General features: G+C 39.1%; 3 protein-coding genes and 2 long non-coding RNA genes across 5 annotated transcripts; 1 reads left to right on the plus strand and 4 right to left on the minus strand.

The window, feature by feature from the left end:
- Positions 1 to 4,392: 4,392 nt before the first annotated feature.
- On the minus strand, positions 4,393 to 7,137 carry LOC119072629 (probable cytosolic Fe-S cluster assembly factor GI11683). Its single transcript, XM_037177872.1, has 6 exons — positions 6,869 to 7,137; positions 6,534 to 6,801; positions 6,226 to 6,458; positions 5,990 to 6,164; positions 5,552 to 5,923; positions 4,393 to 4,696 (listed from the first exon to the last, which is right to left on the minus strand). The coding sequence occupies exons 1-6, from the start codon at positions 7,022 to 7,024 to the stop codon at positions 4,458 to 4,460; spliced, it is 1,443 nt and encodes a 480-aa protein (XP_037033767.1). The 5' UTR covers positions 7,025 to 7,137; the 3' UTR covers positions 4,393 to 4,457.
- Positions 7,138 to 9,588: 2,451 nt separating this feature from the next.
- On the plus strand, positions 9,589 to 25,341 carry LOC119072630. The gene is made up of 21 exons (XM_037177874.1): positions 9,589 to 9,842; positions 12,423 to 12,598; positions 12,665 to 12,882; positions 12,944 to 13,143; positions 13,202 to 13,476; positions 13,544 to 13,715; positions 13,777 to 13,946; positions 15,615 to 15,707; positions 15,772 to 16,726; positions 16,797 to 17,208; positions 17,263 to 17,731; positions 17,823 to 17,970; positions 18,035 to 18,271; positions 18,340 to 18,497; positions 18,563 to 18,729; positions 23,152 to 23,508; positions 23,578 to 23,987; positions 24,049 to 24,243; positions 24,306 to 24,646; positions 24,724 to 24,956; positions 25,025 to 25,341. The coding sequence occupies exons 1-21, from the start codon at positions 9,647 to 9,649 to the stop codon at positions 25,326 to 25,328; spliced, it is 5,886 nt and encodes a 1,961-aa protein (XP_037033769.1). The 5' UTR covers positions 9,589 to 9,646; the 3' UTR covers positions 25,329 to 25,341.
- Positions 10,114 to 10,783, minus strand: LOC119072632. The gene is made up of 2 exons (XR_005086894.1): positions 10,687 to 10,783; positions 10,114 to 10,613 (listed from the first exon to the last, which is right to left on the minus strand). It is a non-coding gene; the product is annotated as an uncharacterized LOC119072632 (long non-coding RNA).
- On the minus strand, positions 11,393 to 18,847 carry LOC119072631 (RWD domain-containing protein 2A). The gene is made up of 2 exons (XM_037177875.1): positions 18,766 to 18,847; positions 11,393 to 12,371 (listed from the first exon to the last, which is right to left on the minus strand). The coding sequence occupies exon 2, from the start codon at positions 12,364 to 12,366 to the stop codon at positions 11,485 to 11,487; it is 882 nt and encodes a 293-aa protein (XP_037033770.1). The 5' UTR covers positions 12,367 to 12,371; positions 18,766 to 18,847; the 3' UTR covers positions 11,393 to 11,484.
- LOC119072633 lies at positions 18,927 to 19,620 on the minus strand. The gene is made up of 3 exons (XR_005086895.1): positions 19,488 to 19,620; positions 19,351 to 19,424; positions 18,927 to 19,296 (listed from the first exon to the last, which is right to left on the minus strand). It is a non-coding gene; the product is annotated as an uncharacterized LOC119072633 (long non-coding RNA).
- Positions 25,342 to 25,369: the final 28 nt, after the last annotated feature.

Consider the following 25,369-nt stretch of genomic DNA (forward strand, 5'->3'; position numbering starts at 1 on the left):
GTTGATGAATTAATCTAAACACTAAACAGCTTTCCATTTCAATGCGCACGTAGACATAGTTCTTAGACACATAATTTGGATTTCATTCGCTTGTTTGATAAATTAATGCGGAAAAGGGGACAGAAATGATTTAGCGGAATATTAACAGCTGGTGTACGAATTAATGACTTTCAGATCAAAAAAATCCATTGAAACATGTTCTCTTATTCCCTTGTAATTTAAGATCAATGTCACGATCAGATTATGACATCGTTAAGTACCTTATTCTTTCGTTATAAGAAAAGGTGAATACTTTGGCGAATTTTTTTTTCCGGTGTTTTGTTTATTTCGAGCATCTGTGGATGGATATATAAACACCATGCATATCGACTGTTTGTATAATATCGCTCTGCATGTAACATTTATTAACGTTATAAAAATGTTGTAATGTACATAATGATGGGTGTGCTCGATATGAGAATTTGTGTATCCTTCGTGAAAACGTATTTTATACAAAGAAAGTTAACTCTGTCGTGGCACGAATCTAACTTCAAAGTAATGTCATCAGAAAGAACACGATCAACAGACCGACACACCAATTATTGAAGTAAAGTTTTTTTTGCGAATCTGATGAAAATACTTAGGAAAATACAAGGAAAATGCTTCCGATCTAGGAACGAAATTTGAAAAAAAAATCAATTGTTACTTTAGAACCATGTCAACCACGGCAGAGCAAGGTACACAAGGCAGGAGCGGTTCATGTTTGAAACGTCATATAAGAGACCTAATACACTGTATGAAAATGAACTCAAATGAACACTGAAATTAATCGAATTAATTGAATTGTTATTCGCTAAAGGCTACTAAATAATTCAGGTCCCTAGTCAACTCAAGCGCTCCTGCCTGGTTTATTTAAATCTGCCGTGATGTCAACATGCTTTCTCTCGGGCTAGATCAACGCACTTCAAGTAAAAGTGCTATTAATGACAGCTGCCAAATAGAGTACTATTTTGTTTGAAATTTTATCCCCACTCTTTTTACAGTGTAAAATTTTGTTTGGAGCACTGTCAAGTTTCAGTACTTTATTTAGAGTACCACTTTTGCTTGAATTGTGTTGGCTAGATAGAAAGTAGTGTTCGAAAGTCGAGGTAATTTGAAACAGAAGGAAACATTTATCGAGTAATTTAAAACAACTTAAACTCCTTAAAGAAAATAAAAATGAACAAAAAAATCAGGTCGACTAGAAACCACTCTCCCAACTCAAAAGCGGATATGAAAAAACAAGTTTTCTTACGTATTTAGATATGAAACGTAGAGAATAGCAATTTTCGATGTTTTCAAATGACGCAGTTTTGCGCAAAGGTCTGAAAGAACAGGTTAAGACAACCACGGAGGTGGGTGACACCAAATTTTATAAACGCACTCACTACAGATAGCTTGAGAAATCAACTTGAAGAAAATATTTTTTTGGAAAATTCAGAATTTAGTTTATGTTAAGTTCCATTCGTCCAAAGTATATAAACTCTAAAGGTAACGCAAATCCCCAAGAACACACGGACCCCTACTTTCGGGTGAATATAGTTTTTATAATGTTGGACACAAGTCAAATTCACTTTGTTAGGTTGCAACACATGCCAAAACTCAATACTAAACAACACACTTCCAACAACATTATCACGCCAAACGTCACGGATGCAACATAACAAATCTTATATTCACCTGGAACTTGGGGTCCATATTGCTTGCTTGCCCTGAGGATTTGCATTACCTTCAGTATGTATATTTACCTTGCATTTTTCATGTAAACTTGGCAGCCGTTGACGCAATTTGTGTGTCACCGCCTTCGTGATCAACTCAGGGTGGTCTTAACCTGTTTTTTCAGAACCTTGGTTTTGCGCACTATATGTCAAATTGAGCCGTAACTTTGGCTACTCATAGTATGTGAGTTTAGCAACAGATTATTTCGATTCAAGCATCAACGACCAATTTGTAATTTACAGATCAGAGCGTAGATTCTCATGCTGTTCGTAAGAATTCGTAACTTGATGAATAATAAGAGTTAAAAAAAAATACTAGAATCGTCGGCCAGGGTGCCGATTCTCATGAATTTAAGAATTCTTAAGTTGACAATTGTCACACTAAAACTTACGAATAGTATGTACCACTCTTAGCATTGGTGACAACTGTAAGTTAAAAATTCTTAAATTCACGAGAATTCACGAGAATTGGTGCCCAGGTTGACAATTCTTGTATTTTCGTAAATCATAATATCGTGACTTGACAGTTATGTGTATAAAATCCTATAAGAACTGTCAAGTTACGAACGGCATGAGAATCCCAGGATCGTGCATTTTTCTGAATGAAATGCGGTAACTTTACCTTCAATGCCGGCAATGACCTACACCAACTTCCTTTTTATTAAAATAACGGAATCTAAATAATCCAAACACAGGTAGTTCCAGTTGAAAGCCATTAAACAACAACCTTACGTACTCACTTTTGATGTGGTTCTATTTTTGATCAAATTCGAGAAAGATACCATCGTAGCACTGCTTATAGCATTAACACTTGCATGTAAGACGCCTACAATCATGGGCGCGCGTTAGCATATTACTAGAAAAAATTTCAAATTTTTTTTTTGTCGTAGACTGCAGAACCATACAGCAAATATTGAAGTTCCACAATTCAAATACAAATGACTCCAAATTACCATTAAAAAAACTAGGCGTCCGTACGAGTTCAACGAGCTATCACACGTTCTTGCAGCTTAAAATTTGGCCACGCAAAAAATCTTCCAAGAAGCCCCATTTCCATACATTTTGGTCAATTTCAGTACTTTAAACGAAATGAAAAAATCCTACGTTACTTTGTTAGTCCGTCCGTCCGTCCGTCCGTGTTTCCTATCTTCTAAAGTCTTCTTTAGATTTTGTTGAAATTTTGGGAGTAGATTCTAGTCGTCATTCTAAGACATTCCAGAAAAAAAAATTTGGGGGGAACCGGCCTCGTTTCGGAGCTAGGGCTCCTCGAAGTTCCCATATAAGCCCCATGTAAGAACACCTTTGTGTGTGTGTGGATGGGTATGGTAGAACAAATTTGTTCGCTTTTGGTAAGTTCTGCTCGCGTCAATTTTTTTTCCCTAAATTTAGAATTTTTTAAATTTTTCAAAATTTTTCAAAATTTTTTAAATTTTTTCAAAATTTTCTAAATTTTCAATTTTTTTTTAAATTTTTCAAAATTTTCAAATTTTTCAAAATTTTCAAATTTTTCAAAATTTTCAAATTTTTCAAAATTTTTTAAATTTTTTTGAATTTTTAAAATTTTTAAAATTTTTAAAAATTTTGAAAATTTTGAAAAATTTGAAAATTTTGAAAAATTTGAAAATTTTTTAAATGTTTCTAAATTTTTCACATTTTTTAAATTTTTCAAATTTTTCAATCTACTAATTCTTCCAAAAGAACTGATATCAGTCAAAAACACTCAAAAGAGTAAAAGTGACGCAAGTCCCTGTGCATACTTCCAAAACAACTGATATCGCTGGATGTGACGCATTCTGCGCTTGTACGCAAAAACTGTAACAGGAAAAATTTGACCAAAGAAATTCTAGAAACAAAATTTTACCAAAAAAATTTTGCGTCACAAGTGGCAGATGTTGAGGAAAGTACTTTTAAGAAATTTTTTAAAATAGGCAAGAATATGTCCTAATACGTCCGAACCATCTGCCTCTTTGTGACGCAAAATTTTTTTGCTAAAATTTTGTTTCTAGAATTTCTTTGGTCAAATTTTTCCTGTTACAGTTTTTGCGTACAAGCGCAGAATGCGTCACATCCAGCGATATCAGTTGTTTTGGAAGTATGCACAGGGACTTGCGTCACTTTTACTCTTTTGAGTGTTTTTGACTGATTTCTGATACATATAATTGTCTTCAAAGCCTATTGTGATACAATCGCCTTCAAATGTTTTCTATATTAATGCTAGGAGCAGTGCTATGATACTGTCGAATGATTTTTCATTTATTTTGAGTCGGATTTGTGCAATGACTCAAACTGATTTCGAACGTCAATACCAAAACCTTTGAATAGCAAAATCAATTATTTCGATAAGCCTTCCCTGTCCAACACTTCAAAGATTTTCCTTCAAAAATCCGTTGTTCAAATGCTGACCCGAATTGCTATCATGACTCATGTCTTGATGGCACTGCACCTGTGCTTGCATTATGCATACACGTTAAAATTCGAGTATCGTGAATTTGGATGAAAGAATAACCAGAAACGCTGTGCATCAAAGGCTTAAGGAAAGACGATAAAAAAAGAGAAGAAAGAAAAGTAATTAACAGCATAAGTACCGATATATTTAGCAAAATCCGTTCATCAGTTGCGTAAAACGAAATAAAATTAAAAAAAACAAAAAAAGAAATTAACTTAAATGTCACTGTCCTGTTAGGAGTTCAAGAGACAACAATTTCTTTTCGTTTATTTCATTCACCATTTAATGTTCAGCGCAGTATTCATTTTCTCGACGGCATGATAATTGGTGTGGAGCAATGACTTTGCCTTGTCACTAAACGTACCATCCAAATAATTAGCGTAAATGAATTGGGTGTCTTTGTTGTCCGGACAGGATTGTGGTAGTTTTCGGTACAATTCTTCTAGCTGTGATGTCAGTTCACGGGCTGGTGTACCGGAATCGGGCCGTATTTGAGCGCCACCATTCAGACAACCTGGAGTTTAATTTTAATGAAAATGGAGGTAAAACTCTCATTGAACCATTTACGGCAGTCATGCCAGAGGTTATTGATGGTGACGATAAAAAGCTATAAGTTGTGGCTGTTGAAGTTCAAACAAATGAAGTAAAAGATTTTGCATCAATATGTTCACTGACACCGTGATTGTATTCGTTTGATACATGTTAAAATTCGGGTCAGCATTGGTCTGGGAAGGCTTAATGTCCTTCAAAGCGCATACATCTGATAGTGCATCAGGGGCCAATGGTGTTTAAGAAGATGCAGTCAACATATTCATATGTAAGGCTTACATTGTAAGCTGTGACTAATTGCCCACACACATCTGTTCTATTTCGAGGACTAGTGTATGCACCTTAGGCTTCGGCAAAGGCCTTTAAAACCTCACTTGATGTCATTTGGTTGTGACATGACAGTGATGACAGTGATAAATCTGGAGAATTCGTTACACCTTTCGATCACAACTCTCCAGGAATCAAATACTATCGATGATTCGTACGTCCACACTAGCCACAGATCTCGTCACGTCTGTTATGTCGGAGAAATTGACCCACCGTCTTAACAAAGTGACGTTTACTAATGAAGTAGAAGATTTTTTCGGTGGCCATTCTAAACGAGCATGCAACTCTTAAGGAGGAAAATAGCGTCTAAATAAGACGATAAACTTGATTGTCATTCTTCTAGATGACAATTTCAACAAAAGAAGTAGCAGACCTAATGATTATTTGATTGCCGTTTGTAATTAAAGGAATCAGATTCTTTATCAACCGACGTTACCATCGCACTCTTATCGAAAACCACTTCAAATATAAATTGAATTTCTAGAAAACTTACCTGAAGGACATGCCATCACCTCGACATAATGATATGAAGATTTACCGCGTTTCAGTTTCTGCACCAAATTCTGGATATTCCGGAACCCATTGGCCACCGCAAAGCGCAGCAACAGCTGGCCATCTTTTTCCAAAACAATTTCCCGAAAATCGGGATTCCGCAAATTTTTATAATCCAAATGAGTCACGTCCATGCCGAACAATTCCTTCGCCGCATGCTTAAATATATGATCGGAAAAGCCACCGGAACCGGAACTTTCGTGCGCCCACATATGTGTCGACGGTTCTGGTGTGCCCCACGGCCAATCCATTGAAATCGCTTCGCAATCCATTAGATTCAGTTTGTGCATGTCCAGCATCTGTTCGATTTCGACTGAAATGAAAGAGAAAGTGAAGTTTCGAATGGATGGAGATACTATCCGGTATTTATGGTACTCACTGGACGTTATCACACAATCAACGTCTTTGGAATCATTCGCTTCGCTGTAAAAGTCTTCCCTTGACGCTTCCAGTTTCTTATCGTAACAAGGCATCAATGTCACATGGTACATTCGGTTTGAACCGACACCCAATTTTTTGCTGAGGAACTCCTTAACTAACATTCCCATGATTTGCTAGAGGTGGGTTCCGGTTATCATTTCTGACTTCGTTCATTGACAGTTTTGTTAATTTTACCTGAGACGAGCGTGTTGTCGATATGTACGGCAAAATGAAACTTCCGTGCGTTTTTTCTGCATAACAAACCCATCCCGGACATGACGACGCGAGCATCGGTAAATTCTTGTTGGTTTTATCCAATGTCTCCGATTGAAAACGTTCAACAAATTCATTTCGCGCTTCGATCAATGCCAGATCATCCCCGACTTTTGTGTCTAGAACGTAATCTGCGCCAAGCTTTTTGAAATAACCTGGAAATGAAGACGAACGACATGAAGATGCTTGAACTTGAACGTGCAGCAAAGATTTGAATGAACCGCCTTTACCCGTCAAGCGTCGTGCGCATTCCTCTGGGTCCAATTGATATTTTTTGGCCAATGACAAACACGATTGTTGGCATAGCGTAAAAACGACCGTCTTGATCTGATCCAGTGTTCCGGCCACTTTATGCTCATTGTTCTCGTTTAAAACTTTTAACAATTCCTCTTGGCTTTGTTGCGTGATAAGAACACCTTCGGCTGATGTTATGCATCCGGAACAAGCTAGGCAATCGGCTAACGTAATTTCCACTTTTTCTAGTTTGTGCGTACCTAACTGTTGAATAGATCAGTGGTTTAGATGATATGACGACCATTATCAATTCCAAAACGTTTTTATTTACTTCCGACGTTTCATAGTATCCATCGTCTTGTATTGTTATCTTTGATCCGGTTTTACTTTTGGTTGTTTTGATTTCGACTGGTTTGATGCACTCCTGTGACGGTGTTATGAAATCATCTAAGTCGGTGAGCTGAAGTGCCCCACTGAATTTTGACATAGTTTAATGTGGTTGTGAAGGTTTCTTCCTTTTAAATTTTCTTTGGCAAGCAAATGATGTGTTTGTTTTGACTGTCCCTTTAAGAAAAATATTGAAAGTCACTAACATATGACAAATGTCATGTCCAACATGTGACAATTTTTGTTATATTTTGAATTCATACGATTTCAAAGAAATTGTAGCAGATGGCGCTGCAACTATAAGGCAGAAATATTTGAAAATGGTTTGCAGAGAGTTTCGGTGAAAATTGTTAAAGGAATCTTGGTAAAAGATTTTCGACTTTATTACAGTCATTTCGATTGATGAGAACTATAGATCTATGCAGGTCTGACGGGTCTGACACACAACGCTTCATACAAAAAATTCACCATACAAATTCAATTTTGGTGAGTGTGTTTGTATGGAAAGGGTATGTTTCCGAATATATTTATATGTAATAAAATTCAATGAACGTCAACACAAGGTCGAATGACAAATTTTTTTCTCGTGTGGGTTTGTTTATATGAAATCGCCATGTCCTCCGGTTTGTATGAACAGACCATACCTGGTTTATACTTTCATCGATTAAATGGCGATCTGCGTGACCCTCCCCAAAGTTTACAGCCTTGGTATGAGAGGGCCTTTTACAAATTTTCTTAACACGTACGGGATAATGCTCGAGCAGGCACTTTAGACACGCCGGAAAATTTTTGATTTTTAGAAATTATTTGGAGGTATTCCTCGACTCCGACAGATTCTCCGACTCCGACAGATTCCTCGACTCCGACAGATTCCTCGACTCCGACAGATTCCTCGACTCCGACAGATTCCTCGACTCCGACAGATTCCTCGACTCCGACAGATTCCTCGACTCCGACAGATTCCTCGACTCCGACAGATTCCTCGACTCCGACAGATTCCTCGACTCCGACAGATTCCTCGACTCCGACAGATTCCTCGACTCCGACAGATTCCTCGACTCCGACAGATTCCTCGACTCCGACAGATTCCTCGACTCCGACAGATTCCTCGACTCCGACAGATTCCTCGACTCCGACAGATTCCTTGACTCCGACAGATTCCTCGACTCCGACAGTTTCCTCGACTCCGACAGATTCCTCGACTCCGACAGATTCCTCGACTCCGACAGATTCCTCGACTCCGACAGATTCCTCGACTCCGGTCCGGCCCTATCTATAGACGGAATAGATTGATGGATAAATACAAGGTAATATGGGCGGAGGTAATGTTATTCAGACGAAAGGCCTAGCACATTAGTTCACTTGTGTTTGTGTTTCTCAAAGTATTGCGGCTATCACAAAACAATTTCTTCTAAGCAATTTTGTTTCTTAAAGGAAGCTAGAGATGGCGTTCGTGTCGAACTTTCGTGCAACCGCATATCTGATTCGGTTATATATGGCATTACCAAGATAAATAAAGTGAGGAGGTTATACCATATATAACCGAATCAGAATATAAACGCCATCTCATTCCTTCGTTGAAAGCAAAAAATTGAATGGAAAGTCGAACCATCTGTTGTGAGATAATGAAAATATTTTTGTGAAATACAAGTAAATCGTAGTCAACCATTTAAAAAAAAAGATGTCATTGGCATCGAACTTATGTGCTAGGCCGCGCGTCTGAATGACATTACCTCCTCACTATATTTACCTTGGGCATTACATCCACCCATATCTACCTATGATAAATAGAGCAACAGTACTCAATTTAAACGTCGACATAAAATCCTAATGGCACTTGTAGCTATTGCTATATACATGACTATCTCTGTGTACTGCATTTTAAAGTGTTAGGGTCAATGCTCGAATAAACTGGATAGTAACTTCGCTTACCGGAAATCCTTGTGAAGATGTAATAAGCTCTCTATCCTCGATAACAGCCTAAAATCGACGACTATTTATATATCAATTTGAAATAAAAGAATTTGACACGATATGCAGAAAAAGATGTAATCCAGGTTCGGTTAAAGATTCCTTGTGGAGAAACTGAGACAACATACTGAGTAGTTACTCCGATATATGTATCGGGATGGTGTTATTTTCCGTACATACGGTGTGAGATTGCCAATACGAGTCGCAGATGAGATTGGAAATATCTAGTTATTTTCCTTACGCATGCTAAAAGGCTTTTTTTTAGCGAATAAGAGGTTTCCAGCACTCTAGCGAATCTTTCCTTTCAGCATGAATAAAGAAAGAAAAACGTTTTTCCTAAACGACGTTGGAAATGCACGATGAAGTCATGATGTTTCAACATTAGTTAGGTAATAGTATGATACGTCACTGTTTGTAAATATTTGCAAGTGTGAGGTTTCCGGAACGAGCCGAAGGTGAGTGGAGTAATCACACGTGCTTAAACAAGCATTTTCCCTGTCGCAAACAGTGATGTAGAGTGCACTTTACCGTGCATAAGCGTGTAAACACCATTTTCCATTTATTTAGTTTTTTTTCGAAAGTAGGCGTTTCTGACAAGCATTTACATGGTAGATACGGTTATTTTGTTTAATTTTTCTTAGATTTCGTCTCACATTGAAAGTTAAAAATCTGAGACAAAGGCCGCATTTACACGTGACAGATTTTCAAACTCGTCTGGTTTTAGTATGAGAATCAATTTCATTCTGTCAGCATGCCGGTGGTCAATAAATTAATCGTTTTAATTTTGAGTCTCATTTTTATTAATCAAAATTTACTTGCTGTAAATACTGCACAAAGTGAAAGTGCCGATAATCAATATGAATCGATGATACATCGAAGTTTCCGTAATTTGGAAAAATCACATGTGCAACACAAGAGAGTTAAAAGGGAAGATGACAATGCTCAAGGTAAAGAGTATTTTGGTTAAGTTCAAGATTGCACTTAAACAGTCGGCACGAAAAATTTTGCAAAAAAATGTTACTCAGGTCTTGGAAGTTTCACGGCCCTAAAAAAACATTTTTGTTTTAAATTTTAGCAATAACTCTTTAAAATGAAGTTTGGTAAACTGCACATTACGTTACATATGTCTTTACGGAAACAAATGGTCAAAATGTTGAATGCCACAAAATTTGTGGATTCCAAGTGAGCCTCATGTTAGCATCCGAAACGAAAAACACATTTTTGTCACTCAGTCACAATGATATCTCACTCTTTATTCAAAAAAATCCATAATCAAAATGCCTATTTCGGTGGTTTTTATGCCAATCGCCCTGATGATGACGATGCTCATAGTAGTCACGATATTGATCGTTGTTCTGATTCAAATCAAATTCACCGAATCGTCCCGACAACAAGGAAACTTTAGGTTGAGTTATCGGTATCGGGGTGGTTGTAGTTGCTGTTGCACTAGTCACTAATTCAACACTTCCAGCTTGTGTAGCTATTGATGGTGAAAGTCCTGTCGTCGGAATACTTCTAGCTTCCGTAGCTACTGATGGTGAAAGTCCTGTCGTTGGAAGAGAGGGCACTTCTGGTGCTAGATTTACTGGTTGACCACGAAATTTATTTGCCGAACCAGCATAAGATGATCGCTGAAGGTGAACGTCTTTCACAGCCAGACTCATGATCATTACAAAAATCAATTTAATCATTTTGATGTACCCACGATGTAACTCTACCTGAGAATTGAACCGTAAATTACGAGTAACAAATTGCTCGTCGAATTTTACTATTTAATTTTATGTAACCCACCCAATATGTCTGACTGTTTCGATTCTGCAGACACGAACTGATGTTGTGGACAATTTTAAATTCACTGCTGCCATCCGAATGGTCTGACCTTCTATTTATATGCTAAAATGTGTTTGCATTTCATGTGATAAAACGAAACAAGAAAATGTTTACGAACTGGCGGTGTTGTGGGAACTCCTATCGAATGTATTCAGTTAATGATGTTTATATTATTGTGACGTCATGAGACACTTTTATGTCCGATTAATCAGAGGTAAAAATGACTCTACGGACCTGTTCTGCTGGTTGTGTTATTTTCCTACGATTTTGTTTATGGCAAATGAATCAGTGCGGTTCCATCCACACTTATTTATTGACTCGGTCAATGTAACTAATTTTGGTGGCATTGGGACGCGTTGTGTCATTTGCAGGGCCGAACTAGCAGCCTTATATGGCTTTGTCGCAGCTCGTAAAATTGACTTTAAAAATTTAAAAATTTTGAGCGGCTTAAAACAGCCAGCGGCCATTCGATCATTCGATGATCGTATGGTCAATCCGTACCTGGTCATGTTGTATAGATAACAACGAGAAAGTAAGCTTTGGCTACTGTCGTCTTTGTATAGTAAAGTTCTGTTAACACCAATGAAGTAAAAGATTTCGTTTAAATTCGTTTAAATCAGTTAAAGTCATGCCCGCCCTCCGTGAAAGGTTGAATCAAACAAAATTATTTCGAAAAATAACTTTATTCACAAACACGCCGCATTATGTGCAGTCAGTCTTGTTCGAATTTATTTACAAATCGCCCTTCCCTCAACTTACTTACTCAAAACCGAACAGGTCTTTTCGTATGTAACTGCACTCGTGTTTCTCCAAAAACTTCATGAACATACTCATGTCCATCTGAACCTCCTGCTGATCATCCCCATCTTGAGCAAACAGTTGCTCTGTAAAATTCGGAAATCTTCTCACAGCATCCAGATCATCCGAATCGATTGTTTTCACCTCACTCTTTCGTATGGTAATCTTTTGCCAATTCATCGACCGAATATACTTCCAGAAGTCTTCGGTATTCCGTTTCCAACCCTCGACGCATATAATTCCCGGCTTACCGGGTCTAGAGAATCCACTAAGATTGAGTTGACGAGCACTTTTCACAATTTCCTGTCGTTTCGTTTTGCTCTTCAAGTGATGCGAGTAGATCCACATCCGTTCGAATTCAATCCACTTTTTGTTATCGGTTGATTTTGTGGTTGTGTCTGGTGCTTCGGTAAATGTGTCTACGTTATCTTGAATCCAGGTTAAAACTTCCAACGAATAAACTTCGGTCGTGTCCACAGTCCTCAAAAATTCCTCCAACCTTTTCCGAATGGAAGTTTCTGCGCTTTTACTGAATAGAGATGACCTCACCGATATGTTGGCCGATTTTGAACAGGGATACAGATGGGGTAACTGAAAGGCAACGTATATCTTGGAGTTGTTATGTTCCAACGTAACTGTGTAGTCCAACTCTCTGTTCAGTGAATTTAGTCTATCTTCCAGATATTCGTTTATATCAGCCGCAATGCCGTGATCATCAATTTTAAGCTCTCCGGGATTGCAATAAATTGACGTTAACATCTCCAGCTCATCGAGTTGCTTCCGTAAACACATTTTTATCAATGACTCATCGTATGATTGACCAAGACCATCAGCCTCAGCCATTATCTCTGCAAATTTAAGGAACAAAATTAATCGTTTTGTCGTTCCGTGTGTTTCAGTTAACTATGTTTTGACCGGTTTCCTTGAGAATGGTACGATTCCGGTCAATTTCCCGAAAGACATTTGCTTGTTTGAACTGAAGGGAGTCCTATATGCGTCAGCTCTACACTTCTCCAATCATCCAGACAATCTAGTCAATCAGTCAATACTGCTAACAATCTTCAAAAGTGTAGAGGTTGGTAACTTTCTCAGTTGCTGTTGTTCATTGACTGATTGATAAGACGCCCAACTCTCATTGCAGAACGGAGGATTCGCCGAGATATTTACCTACAAAACAGAATCGGCTTTAGATATGGATTGCATGGCAATGGATGACACTGGCTTCGTTGTCATCAGCAACAACATCGAACACGATATTGAAAACTTGGATGAAGGATCACCGGTTTTTCGAATTACATCCGACACCGTTCAAATCGTCCAGTACTTTTCAAAGCCATTTCAGAATAAGATTTACTTGAGGTCTGTTAGGCTCTCGTCGCTTTAAAATTGAATTGATCAGTATAAGCTCTAAACATTACAGACGTTATGGCAACAGCCTGTTCCTAATGCAGTTGATCGTCAGCCAACCGAAAACGCTGAACGTGTGTCCAATATTCATTTGGAATTCAAATCATTTTGATTTGATCGATGAACTGCCCTGTACCAATTCAATGAACATGGAACAATTCGATATTGATACGGATGTGTACGTTGCCCTGGCTAACTATAAAGATGAGTTGGGTAAGTGATAAGCCTTTACCGAGAAAATGCTGTGTGGTTCTCAACCAACATTTTTCAGGACAAACTGCAACATTTTCCTACATCTACAAGTACAACATGGAACACAAGAAATTCGTGTTGCATCAACAAGTCCGAACCAATGCGGCTATGGACGTGACGTACTTCAATATCAACGACGAACATTTTCTGGTTTTCGCTAATTCGTACGAGATGCTCGACAACGGCAAAAAGAACTTTGAAACGCAGTCGGTCATCTACAAACACTCTGACGACTATTTCACTCCGTTCCAAACGATGTTGCTGTACGGTGTCGAACAATTCGTTCCGGTGATGGTAAGACAATATTGCTGCGACATGAATTCCACTTGTCGTACATCAATTAACGTAATCGAATTCCCAGGGATCGGAACATGAATTCACATTACTAGTTTCGTGCAAAGATCAGGCACCGAAATCGTGGCAATACAACGGCTGGTCATTTATCGAGTCGGATGTTCAGTTTACCGGTGGGGCATTGGGTCAGGGAGTGTCGAATTTGCGCACCTATTCGTTTAATGGTTCAATTGCACTTGGTAAGTACATCGCACTTCGCAACCAGTCACATACAACCAATCACAATCATTCGATCCACAGTGGTGGCCAATACATTGATGGCGAAAGAAGCGAGCAACATTTTCTTCCCTCAGTTTGTTCCTAAAGAAGCGTCTCACGTCGTTCAACAAACCATTGAAAAGTGGTGTGCGGCTAACAAACTCGATGCGACTTCAATCGACGATGCCAAAAAATTGGCAATTGAATTGCAGGTAACATCATGTCCGGAGCGATAGCGGAGGACTTGACGCAGTCTAACTTCCAAAAAAAGAACGAAGAAATTTTTTTGAGACGCGGCAACTATATATAGGCGAGAATTTCTTTCCTTTGGCCTGTATCACCACAAATCCTATTCTATCTTTTTCGCGCTTCAAATACGAGCAAAACGAGCTATCACTCGACTATGTAACTTTAAAATTGCCGGAGATACATCGTTTTGAAGTTGGTCATTTTGATAGAAAATGCACCAAATCAATGTTTTCCAAACAATCAAAATCTTTCAACTTACTCTGTATGTTTCTATCTATCTGTCTATCTATCGACGGTCGATCTCGGAAACTAGTCAGCCAATCTCCATGAAATTTTGCAGGAACTTCAGGGTGGGCATAAAAATGAAAATGTGATACGCCATTACCCCAGGAAAATCCAGAATTTTGTTTTATTGGCCTCGAAGTGGTTTCTGAGTGTGGTTTTCGAGGGTCGGGAACGCGTTTTCGGCTGTAGCTTAGCTGTATTGAAACCTACAGAGGCGTGCGACCCATCAAATGAAAGGTATTCGTAACACGATTCGAACAAAAAAATAATTAAAAAAATCGGGGCAGATTCGTTTGAGCTAGAGTGATTAGAGTGACCAAATTTTGAGCTACTCGAGCGTAGGATGAAAGGACTAATATTTTTTTGGGTTATGAGAGATAGAGAGTTACTTTCTTCGGCAAAGTCTCAGAGTTTTACGAGTAGAAAAGAAGGGCATTTGTGAAAAATGTCGAAAGTTGGAAATGGGTGGGTCAATTGGGGTTTTCGAGATATTTCTTGAATGGTGGCAAATTCTTCGTCAAATTTTCGATTTTCGTCAAATTTTCTGAATTTCGTCAGATTTTCAAATTTCGTCAAATTTTCGAATTTCGTCAAATTTCGTCAAATTTTCGAATTTCGTCAAATTTTCGAATTTCGTCAAATTTCGTCAAATTTTCGAATTTCGTCAAATTTTCGAATTTCGTCAAATTTTCGAATTTCGTCAAATTTTCGAATTTCGTCAAATTTTCGATTTTCGTAAAATTTTTGAATTAAAACTAAACTGTTATAAAAAGCAGTGTTGACTACACTTCTAAAACGACTGATATCCCAACAAAAATCTTTTCGAGAAAAGTGTGACGCAGTCTTTGAAATACAATTTCTAAAATGAATGATATCGCTAGAGTTGACGCTTTCAGCTTCGTTACGCTGGCTTAGTTTTTCTCATCATCTGCCAAATAATTTTTACCAAAACAAAATTTGACTGGAAACAACCAAAATTTTACCAAAAAAATCTGCGTCGCATGTGGCAGATAAATTTTCTTGCTGGTCTGTTCCTGAACATCTGCCACTTTGCGACGCAGATTTTTTTGGTAAAATTTTGGTTGTTTCCAGTCTAAATTTTTTTTTGTAAAAATTATTTGGCAGATGATGAGAAAACCTAAGCCAGCTTGTTTGAACTAAAATTGGGTGTAAAATTTAATTTTTGCGTAACGAAGCTGAAAGCGTCAACTCTAGCGATATCATTCATTTTAGAAATTGTATTTCAAAGACTGCGTCACACTTTTCTCGAAGAGATTTTTGTTGGGATTGTCAATGACTCTCGACGAACGAACGTGAAATAATTTACAAGAAATTGAAATTTGTAGAAATTCCCGATGAGAAGCATTCCCGATGTACCCAACGTTAATGAGATCAATTTTCTGGAAGAGGTTACGATTGATACGATCACCACAAAACAGGTAATAGGCAGTGACCTGACCGGTGCGATTGATATTGAGATTAACAATTTTTCCTCTCCGACAGTTTCGGGTGAAAGACATGGTTCTTGATCAGCAATTTGCTGATAAAATCAACGAAATGTTGGATGCAATCGAAAATCTGAACAAACGTCTCGACGACATGGAAAAATCGTCCACGCAACGCAACACAATGGCTGATGAATCCAAGCAAGAATCAATGTTCCAATACGCTCAGAACACTTTGCATTCGGATGCGCAGGTAGTTGGTAAAGGAAATGAAATTGAGTCGGAAAAGGAATCGAGTGTGCTGGACGTTGAAGAACTCACTATCGGAAACATGATCATAATGGATTCCATCAACGGGCATCCGTTTGCTGATATGGTACTGGTGCACCGAGATTTAAATGTCTCCGAAATAGTGGTCAATGAATTGATTCTGACAAATCCGCGCAACTACATGGACATCATCGGTAAAGGGAATCAAGAAGTCATGGTCAAATCAGCTAGCGAAAGTTTTGCTACTCCAACGACCGGTATTGTCGAAAATATGAAAGTGAATTCGTTGTTAGTCGACGGTCTCATCAACCGCTTAGATCTGGCACTGTTGAACGAATATGCGTTAAAGATCCGAGGCGATCAGGTCATTGATAGTGAAATCAACTTTGAGAGTCTGAAAGCGACATCGCTGCAAGCAGCATCTACGGTTTCGAAGAGACAAATCGACGAGATCGTTCGAACGGTAGAGGGTCCGTTTATCGTTGATCAAGCTATCCAATTCATTAAACCAGTCTTTATCAACGAATTGATTGTCAAACAACGCATAAACAACATTAATGTGCTAAACGGAGCCTTCAACATTTTGCTGAAACGTTCGGATCACGATCAAGTCATCCAAGCGCTGAAAATATTCGATGAAGTGAAATTGTTGAATCCGATCGTTCTCCAGGGGAAAATTACGAAATCCAATCTGAACAAAATCAATCCCATCGTCTCAATCGCCAATGATATTGTACTTGAAGGTAATGCGTTATACTTGTGCCGATCGGCTATTCCTTCCTCCAAAAGCAATAATTCGTTTTCATTCGATAGGAGACTACGAAATAAGAGGAAACACGACCATCATTCGGGTGATTCGTGGTGAGAATTTCTACGGAAACGGCGGAGTGTACAATGCTAACGATTTGTTGCTGGATGGTCTGCGCTTGGACACCCCGGTTATTGAACAGATCTTTGAATTTGTGCAACCGATAAAGGTCACAAATCTCTTATCAAAGTCGGTTAATAATGTGGATGTAACGAAATTGGTGAGGACTGGCGAAGAAATCCAACACGTCTACGGCGAGAAGAATTTTCTGGGAGATCTGCACGTAATGAATGGTTTCTGCGAGGCATTCACCATAAACGACATTAATTTGTCGGTGCTCAACGATACAGTGCTGAAACGGACTGGTGCACAGACAATCGACGGCAAGATTACCTTCAATTCGATTCGGGTCCAACGGTGAGCCGTCCACAACTGTCTTTTCGGTCTTTTTTATAAAAACATTTGTTTCAGAGCGTCTGCACAATCCGTTAATTTGTTCGGCCACAAATTCTCCGATTTCCTCACGAAGACAGATCAAATCATTCCCGGCAATGTCACCATCAAAGGCAATCTGATCGTAAACAACATTCAAATTGAAAACATTCGAACGAACAAACGAATTTGCAATTACGATGTGGGCGCCTTGATTGCGGATACAATTACCACAACGACAGGCGCGTCAGTCCAGATCACTGGCGATAAATTCTTCAGGGATCATTTAACATTGGAAAATGTTCAAATCAGAGGAAACGTTTTCCAGCTGGGTACAATGGATTCACTGCTTGGTCATCTGAACACTTTGAGTGAGGATGTCAAATTGAATGGGCCGATAACTCTGACCAATAATTTGAGAGTTGGCAAACTGACGTTCGCACAGAACATCAATGGAATGTCGAGTACCGATTTCGGATATCAGTGGCTGTTAAGCGAAACGAATCAGGTGAGGTCTTGGGGTGTGGTCGAGGTGGAATAGGTTCCCGATTGTTATGAAGAATCCGCGTGATGATCCAAATTGTTTCTTCTCATTTAAGGATTTCACCGCTCCGCAAACGATTTCCGTAATTAGAACCGACGAGAACGTCATCCTGAATGGAACCCTCAACAATGTGGATGTGGTCAATCACTTTGGCCTTACCCAATTCAAGGATGAGCTGATCAACTTCAAAAACGCTAGTTTCGGTTTGTACAATGAAAGTGATTGACCAGATAATTGGGTCGCCTAACTTTCACATCCGTTTCTCAGTCCGTGCAGTATTTCAACAGCCAATCACTCTGAATGGGCTAGTCTCCGGCATCAAGTTTCCGGATGATATTGTCTTGAGAGACAGTGACGTTCTTCAGTCTATCTCTGGTGCAGCCGTTAACGATATCAATGTGGCGGGCAAGATTACCGTTGAGGGAAGGATTAACGATATTGATTTCAACATTGCATGTGATCTACTGTCACCAAATCCTAGTCCGTATACACTGGTGCTCGAGCGTATGTGAACAGTTGGTTTTTCTGTAACACAGACACTAGATCAATCCCACCCTTTGTTCCCAATCCAGGTGATGCGATCTTTGCACATGCCCCACAAATTGAATATTTGAACGAACTGAACGTAAATCAATTGTACAATGAAGTGTGGTTGTCGAATCGGAATGCCGAATTGACTGGCATACCAAGATTTTCGCACGTTCAATTTTCAAGACCTATTGAGATCAAGGTATCTGACACGTATACCAACTTATCAGGTTTCTTTCATCAAAACATTGAATTTGAATGACCTAGGGTTTGCTGAATGGATTCGACGTCGGTTACATCGGTTCGCACTACGTTAGCCTAACAAAACCACAGGAAATTGTGGCCGAAGTTGAAATCAATGGAAATGTTCTGTTTCAAGGTGACATCAGGAGTGGAAGCCTTCACTTGAACGGTGTCATCAAGGACTTTAACAGGTAATGTTTTCTGCTTAATTAGATTCGTTCGCTTACCTTTACCACCCTTTTGAGCGCAATGCTTTCTATGTTCACACACGACACACAACTATTTTTGTAAACAAAGTCCATATGCGACACATTGTGTCAGGTGAATCTGTCATCTGTCAAAAAAGATTGTTGAATTTGGCGCAATTTTTAAAAACGAATGTTTGTGGTCCATCGAATCTATTCTCATATTCAATTCAGATTCAAGCCATTCACATCGCACAAACATTTTTGTAATTGCGACTCAGTACACACCACTTCAACACCATTGAACCCAAACTGTTGATGGGTTTTCTAATGATTCTACTGAGGACTTTCTTCGGTCAATATCTTCAGAGTGTTTCTTGCACAATGTAGAGCGCAAATTAACGTTATCTGAGCTGCCAGATAAATTATGGATGTCGATGCTGCCAATGGAAAATTGTTTTTATCGTCACGGTACTTCCTGACTCGAAATGCGGCAATGCACAATTGAAAGCAGACGAAGGCCATGCCTAAGACGCACACTATTCTCTGCCTGTATAGTGTCGGTATTTCGGTCTGTGTTGAAGTTAATTTTTACTCGATGAACCGATTGTATTGAATTCTACTTACGAGGCAGCAACTTTTCCCAGCAATGACGAACGCGCAGCATAGAACTAGGAAGCTTAATGCAAGCACAAAGCGGCCTTCAGAGAAATAATGAATCTGTTTAGTGAAGGACTATAATCTGTACAAGATGTAAATCTTACATTCGTCTACACAAAGCACAATAGTTCCACTTATTGCAATGACTGCAGCAGCAACAATCGACAACATGTTTTGTAGATATTGCGGTAACCAAATTTCGAATTGATATTATCGATTGGAGAAAAAAATCATCTTCCAGATGCTCACATCGGAAAAGATGAGTTAAAAATAGCCTGAAAAATAAACAAATTGTCGACGTCGACTGTATAGCGCATGTCGGAATAATCATTGAGTGCTGCTCTGCTCAACATTTTTTTTTTAGTTAATCATTTATTCGAGTCGAGTTGATTTATCGGACAATATCTTTTCATCATATCATTTACCGTTGACTGATTAGTAGGGACTTCATCATCTATATATGGTTTACCTTGTCAGGCTCAGCGAAGTTTGTTTGGTGGGAGGAAGTTTTAATATTAACAAAGAAAAAGCGTTCTTCCTGTAAATACGGAAGAACCTCAGGTCTTATTCCTATTTGTATTCAAATCTTTCATGTCTTGGTTCACACCATCGAGGTAGACAAGAGAAGAGCTCTTGTCGATCCGAAGGATTTTTCTTTAAAGTTCAATAAATCATTCAAAAAACCCTTAAAGGGTAAATGTTACAAAATAGCTCATATCGCTGAGGGTTACGCATTGTGCGTCGTACGCAAAAGTTTTATCAACAAAAGATTGACCCAAAAAATTTGTGAAACAAAATTTTACAAAAAGAAATTTCCAATCCCAAGATCTAGAAACCAATCTTGAAACATCTCACTTATATCGAAAATAGCCCAAAACCATTGAAAAATCGAGTGGAAGTTAGGTAGTGCCGAGAGAAATAATTTAGGAACCAACCTTGAAACATCTCACTTATATCGAAAATAGCCCAAATCCATCAAAAAATCCGATGGAAGGTAGAACGTGCCAGAACAATCATCTGTCATCCCAAAATTTAGGAACCAACCTTGCAACACCTCACTTATATCGAAAATAACCCAAATCCATCAAAAAATCCGATGGAAGTTAGGTAGTGCCAGAGGAATCATCTATCATCCCAAAATTTAGGAACCAACCTTGAAACATCTCACTTATATCGAAAATAGCCCAAATCCATCAAAAAATCCGATGGAAGGTAGAACGTGCCAGAACAATCATCTGTCATCCCAAAATTTAGGAACCAACCTTGGAACACCTCACTTATATCGAAAATAACCCAAATCCATCAAAAAATCCGATGGAAGTTAGGTAGAGCCAGAGGAAGGTTCTGTCATCCCAAAATTTAGGAACCAACCTTGAAACACCTCACTTATATCGAAAATAGCCCAGATCCATCAAAAAATCCGATGGAAGGTAGAACGTGCCAGAACAATCATCTGTCATCCCAAAATTTAGGAACCAACCTTGCAACACCTCACTTATATCGAAAATAACCCAAATCCATCAAAAAATCCGATGGAAGTTAGGTAGTGCCAGAGGAATCATCTATCATCCCAAAATTTAGGAACCAACCTTGAAACATCTCACTTATATCGAAAATAGCCCAAATCCATCAAAAAATCCGATGGAAGGTAGAACGTGCCAGAACAATCATCTGTCATCCCAAAATTTAGGAACCAACCTTGGAACACCTCACTTATATCGAAAATAACCCAAATCCATCAAAAAATCCGATGGAAGTTAGGTAGAGCCAGAGGAATGTTCTGTCATCCCAAAATTTAGGAACCAACCTTGAAACACCTCACTTATATCGAAAATAGCCCAAATCCATCAAAAAATCCGATGGAAGGTAGAACGTGCCAGAACAATCATCTGTCATCCCAAAATTTAGGAACCAACCTTGCAACACCTCACTTATATCGAAAATAACCCAAATCCATCAAAAAAATCCGATGGAAGTTAGGTAGAGCCAGAGGAATGTTCTGTCATCCCAAAATTTAGGAACCAACCTTGAAACACCTCACTTATATCGAAAATAGCCCAAATCCATCAAAAAATCCGATGGAAGGTAGAACGTGCCAGAACAATCATCTGTCATCCCAAAATTTAGGAACCAACCTTGCAACACCTCACTTATATCGAAAATAACCCAAATCCATCAAAAAATCCGATGGAAGTTAGGTAGTGCCAGAGGAATCATCTATCATCCCAAAATTTAGGAACCAACCTTGAAACATCTCACTTATATCGAAAATAGCCCAAATCCATCAAAAAATCCGACGGAAGTTAGGAAGTGCCAGAGGAATCATCTGTCATCCCAAAATTTAGGAACCAACCTTGCAACACCTCACCTATATCGAAAATAACCCAAATCCATCAAAAAATCCGATGGAAGTTAGGTAGAGCCAGAGGAATGTTCTGTCATCCCAAAATTTAGGAACCAACCTTGAAACACCTCACTTATATCGAAAATAGCCCAAATCCATCAAAAAATCCGATGGAAGGTAGAACGTGCCAGAACAATCATCTGTCATCCCAAAATTTAGGAACCAACCTTGGAACACCTCACTTATATCGAAAATAACCCAAATCCATCAAAAAATCCGATGGAAGTTAGGTAGAGCCAGAGGAATGTTCTGTCATCCCAAAATTTAGGAACCAACCTTGAAACACCTCACTTATATCGAAAATAGCCCAAATCCATCAAAAAATCCGATGGAAGGTAGAACGTGCCAGAACAATCATCTGTCATCCCAAAATTTAGGAACCAACCTTGCAACACCTCACTTATATCGAAAATAACCCAAATCCATCAAAAAATCCGATGGAAGTTAGGTAGAGCCAGAGGAATGTTCTGTCATCCCAAAATTTAGGAACCAACCTTGGAACACCTTACTTATATCGAAAATATCCCAAATCCATCCCAAAATTTAGGAACCAACCTCGGAACACCTCACTTATATCGAAAATAGCCCAAATCCATCAAAAAATCCGATGGAAGGTAGAACGTGCCAGAACAATCATCTGTCATCCCAAAATTTAGGAACCAACCTTGGAACACCTCACTTATATCGAAAATAACCCAAATCCATCAAAAAATCCGATGGAAGTTAGGTAGAGCCAGAGGAATGTTCTGTCATCCCAAAATTTAGGAACCAACCTTGAAACACCTCACTTATATCGAAAATAGCCCAAATCCATCAAAAAATCCGATGGAAGGTAGAACGTGCCAAAATTTCAGGAAAATTTATAGAAACGCTTAGGAGTTGCTGGATCCACTTTTCCATAGGAACTAACTAACTAACGTAGGCGATTTGCATTATCTGAAAATTCGAGATTTTGCTTATTTTCATACAAAAATCAATATTTCGAAGTTCAATATCTCGGTCAATTTTGAAGCTGCAGTAACGCGTGATAACTCGTTGAACTCGTATGGATTCCTAGATTCCAGATATTTGGGGGTCGTTGGAGTTAAGGTGGAGAAGTCAAAAAGTTGCTGTAAATATGCTCCGCCGTCCCCAAAAATTTTTTTAAAAAACATTTTTGGTAGTGGACTTGTGTGGGACTACATTCACACTAAATGTTTATTAGGCTCACACGGACATGATATCCTGGTAAAATGGTTACCGGGAAATCGAGCAAATGTATGGTCAGGAAATCAGATTTCATGTGTTTTTCGGGAAGAAACCTTCTTTTCCATGCCCGGGTTCACGTTCACATGCACTTACAAAAGCATTTTTTCATATTACAGCGGCACAACAATCAAGATCGAAGAATTTGATCAAAATGTACTCAAAAAGGACATCGACCAAGTGATCACGGGTGAATGGTATATTACCGAATTGAATGTTGCTGGCGATTTCAATTCCTTGGTTAACGGCCTCAACGTGGTCGCCGATGTTGCACGGTTCAGTAATCCAATCAACAACGTTACATCGTTCAAGACGTTCGAGAGCGTAGCTGTTACGAATTTAAACTGTCTGTATGGATGTACCTTAATGGATGTCGATGTTGGTGACTGGTTGAGCAAAGTTGTTTTTGCGACCGGTAATTACACCATTCAAGGTACAACCGTTATGGATGCTCCATTGTTTTACAACAATCTCAAGTGAGTGGAACAGACATTAGAACAGTGGCGTTCGGAAACTAAGTTTTGCTCTTTCCTTTGCATCCTCAGCGTCCTCGGTGTGGTAAATAATGTAACATTCACTCCGGACAATATTCTGCTGAAGAGTACCCAACAAAACATCAACGGAAACGTGTACATCTCCAACAAATCCGTCAACGACAATCGCATTTTACCCCTTTCGTTTGCGAACGTTCAGCTAGACTCAATCAATGGCAAATCGTTGAAAGATTTGTACTTGAACGTGGTCTACAAGGATGATCCATTGTCCTCGATCAATACACGAATGGAATTCAATGAATTGGTGACCGTTGATTACGTGCAATTGTACGCCGATTTGAATGGAGTCAGTCTGAATGAATTGATTGACAAATTTCAGTTGTACCGAGAGGTAACTAATTACGGTGAACATGTTCAGCAGTTGAACATTATTGGCAATGGCATCGTTGACGAGCTAAAGGGTGAGTTTTGCACTCCGAACTTGGGGTAATCAAATTGTGATTATTTTCTCATCGACTACAGCTAAGAGAAATTACATGGCCACGTACCGTCTTCAGCAAGTCATATTTGGGAACATCAAAAAAATCCTCAGTGTTGAGGTCACAACGCCTACAGAAACGTTCGACGTTTTCGTGGTGCTCAATGTCACGGACATCAACGGCTTTTTGAACTTCTACATATTCGATCGGGAAACATCAGTCCTAGCACTAGCCAATTGTAATTTGACAAACCTCACAGCCAATATTCGATATTCTAACATCAAATGCTCATCGTTTCAGCACTGTTTGGCTTTCAGCCCAAAGACATGCACATCCTGGACATTTTTTCGATCCGAGTCAGCGATAGAGACTTCCTCGTCGTACAGACACAGAACCATTTTTCGGGAGCGTTTGGTCACTCGTTTTTCACGCACTTCAAAGGACAATTTCGCAACGTGTACGAGCTACATGATAATGTTTCGCGCGAAATTGTTGGCTTAAATATGGTAACGGACGATTGCTTTGTAACGTATTCGAGACATGCGACCAATGTTGCCATTGCCTGTGCATTCTTCAATCAGCCTGGAATTTTAGGATTTCAGCAAGTCGATGAATTGTATTCATCAAGTGGGGTTGTGCAGGTACGTGGTCCACGGATCAGTGAGCGACAGAATTCTCGACAGAAGTCATCGAAAATGTAAAATACTTCTCTATGTAGGTCCGTTCCATCACTTCAAGTAACCGAGTCGAGGTTATCGTTTTGGATTTGGAGGGGAAAATCAGCGTCTGGTCGTTGGATCAACAGCACAAATTCATTCGGTCACAGATAATCAAAGCACTTCACACTACCACCCAGATTTCAGCCATTCATCACAAAGGTTTCCACTACATTGCCGCATGCTCGGAAACACCAACGCGCTCCACTCATTTGGGATCGATTGAAATTTACACGTAAGCAAGAGCCGCAAAGGGAAACATGGCAACAATCGCTTTTCATTGACATAAATTCCTTCTTACAGATCGCCGGCCAACGCCTATGCCAATATGCAGAGCATCGTAATCGAGTCTCCTACCAGAATCGAGCTGTCTGTCGTTGCGTCTACAGGCGACTTGGTTCTTTACGCGCTCACAGATACCATTGCAAAGCCATTGGTCGTTTATCGGTTCACCGGCATCAACAAATTTGAAGAGTTCACAGCTGGTGTGACTATACCACGAGCACAACGCTTGAATGTTCTTAAGGCAAGAGTGTTGGGAAAAGAACTAATTTCGTTAATTAGTGAAGGGGTGGGTGGAATGATAATTGAAGCAAAAGTGAAGTAGAATCGTACGTCGGCTAAGGATGTAAGTGTTGCATCAACAGA

The sequence above is a fragment of the Bradysia coprophila genome, assembly GCF_014529535.1.
Source record: "Bradysia coprophila strain Holo2 chromosome IV unlocalized genomic scaffold, BU_Bcop_v1 contig_84, whole genome shotgun sequence".
In the NCBI taxonomy this organism is placed as follows: domain Eukaryota; kingdom Metazoa; phylum Arthropoda; class Insecta; order Diptera; family Sciaridae; genus Bradysia; species Bradysia coprophila.

Bases quoted from the DNA above. Each gene is read 5' to 3' on its own strand.
- LOC119072629 (XM_037177872.1), bottom strand. From the start codon at position 7,024: ATGTCAAAATTCAGTGGGGCACTTCAGCTCACCGACTTAGATGATTTC. The intron at 6,802-6,868 runs GTAAATAAAAAC...TCTATTCAACAG, and splicing joins GATACTATGAAACGTCGGAA to TTAGGTACGCACAAACTAGA. The intron at 6,459-6,533 runs GTAAAGGCGGTT...CTTCATTTCCAG, and splicing joins ATGCGCACGACGCTTGACGG to GTTATTTCAAAAAGCTTGGC.
- LOC119072630 (XM_037177874.1), top strand. From the start codon at position 9,647: ATGCCGGTGGTCAATAAATTAATCGTTTTAATTTTGAGTCTCATTTTT. The intron at 17,971-18,034 runs GTTTGTACAATG...TCCGTTTCTCAG, and splicing joins CTTCAAAAACGCTAGTTTCG to TCCGTGCAGTATTTCAACAG. The intron at 24,647-24,723 runs GTACGTGGTCCA...TTCTCTATGTAG, and splicing joins CATCAAGTGGGGTTGTGCAG to GTCCGTTCCATCACTTCAAG.
- LOC119072631 (XM_037177875.1), bottom strand. From the start codon at position 12,366: ATGGCTGAGGCTGATGGTCTTGGTCAATCATACGATGAGTCATTGATA.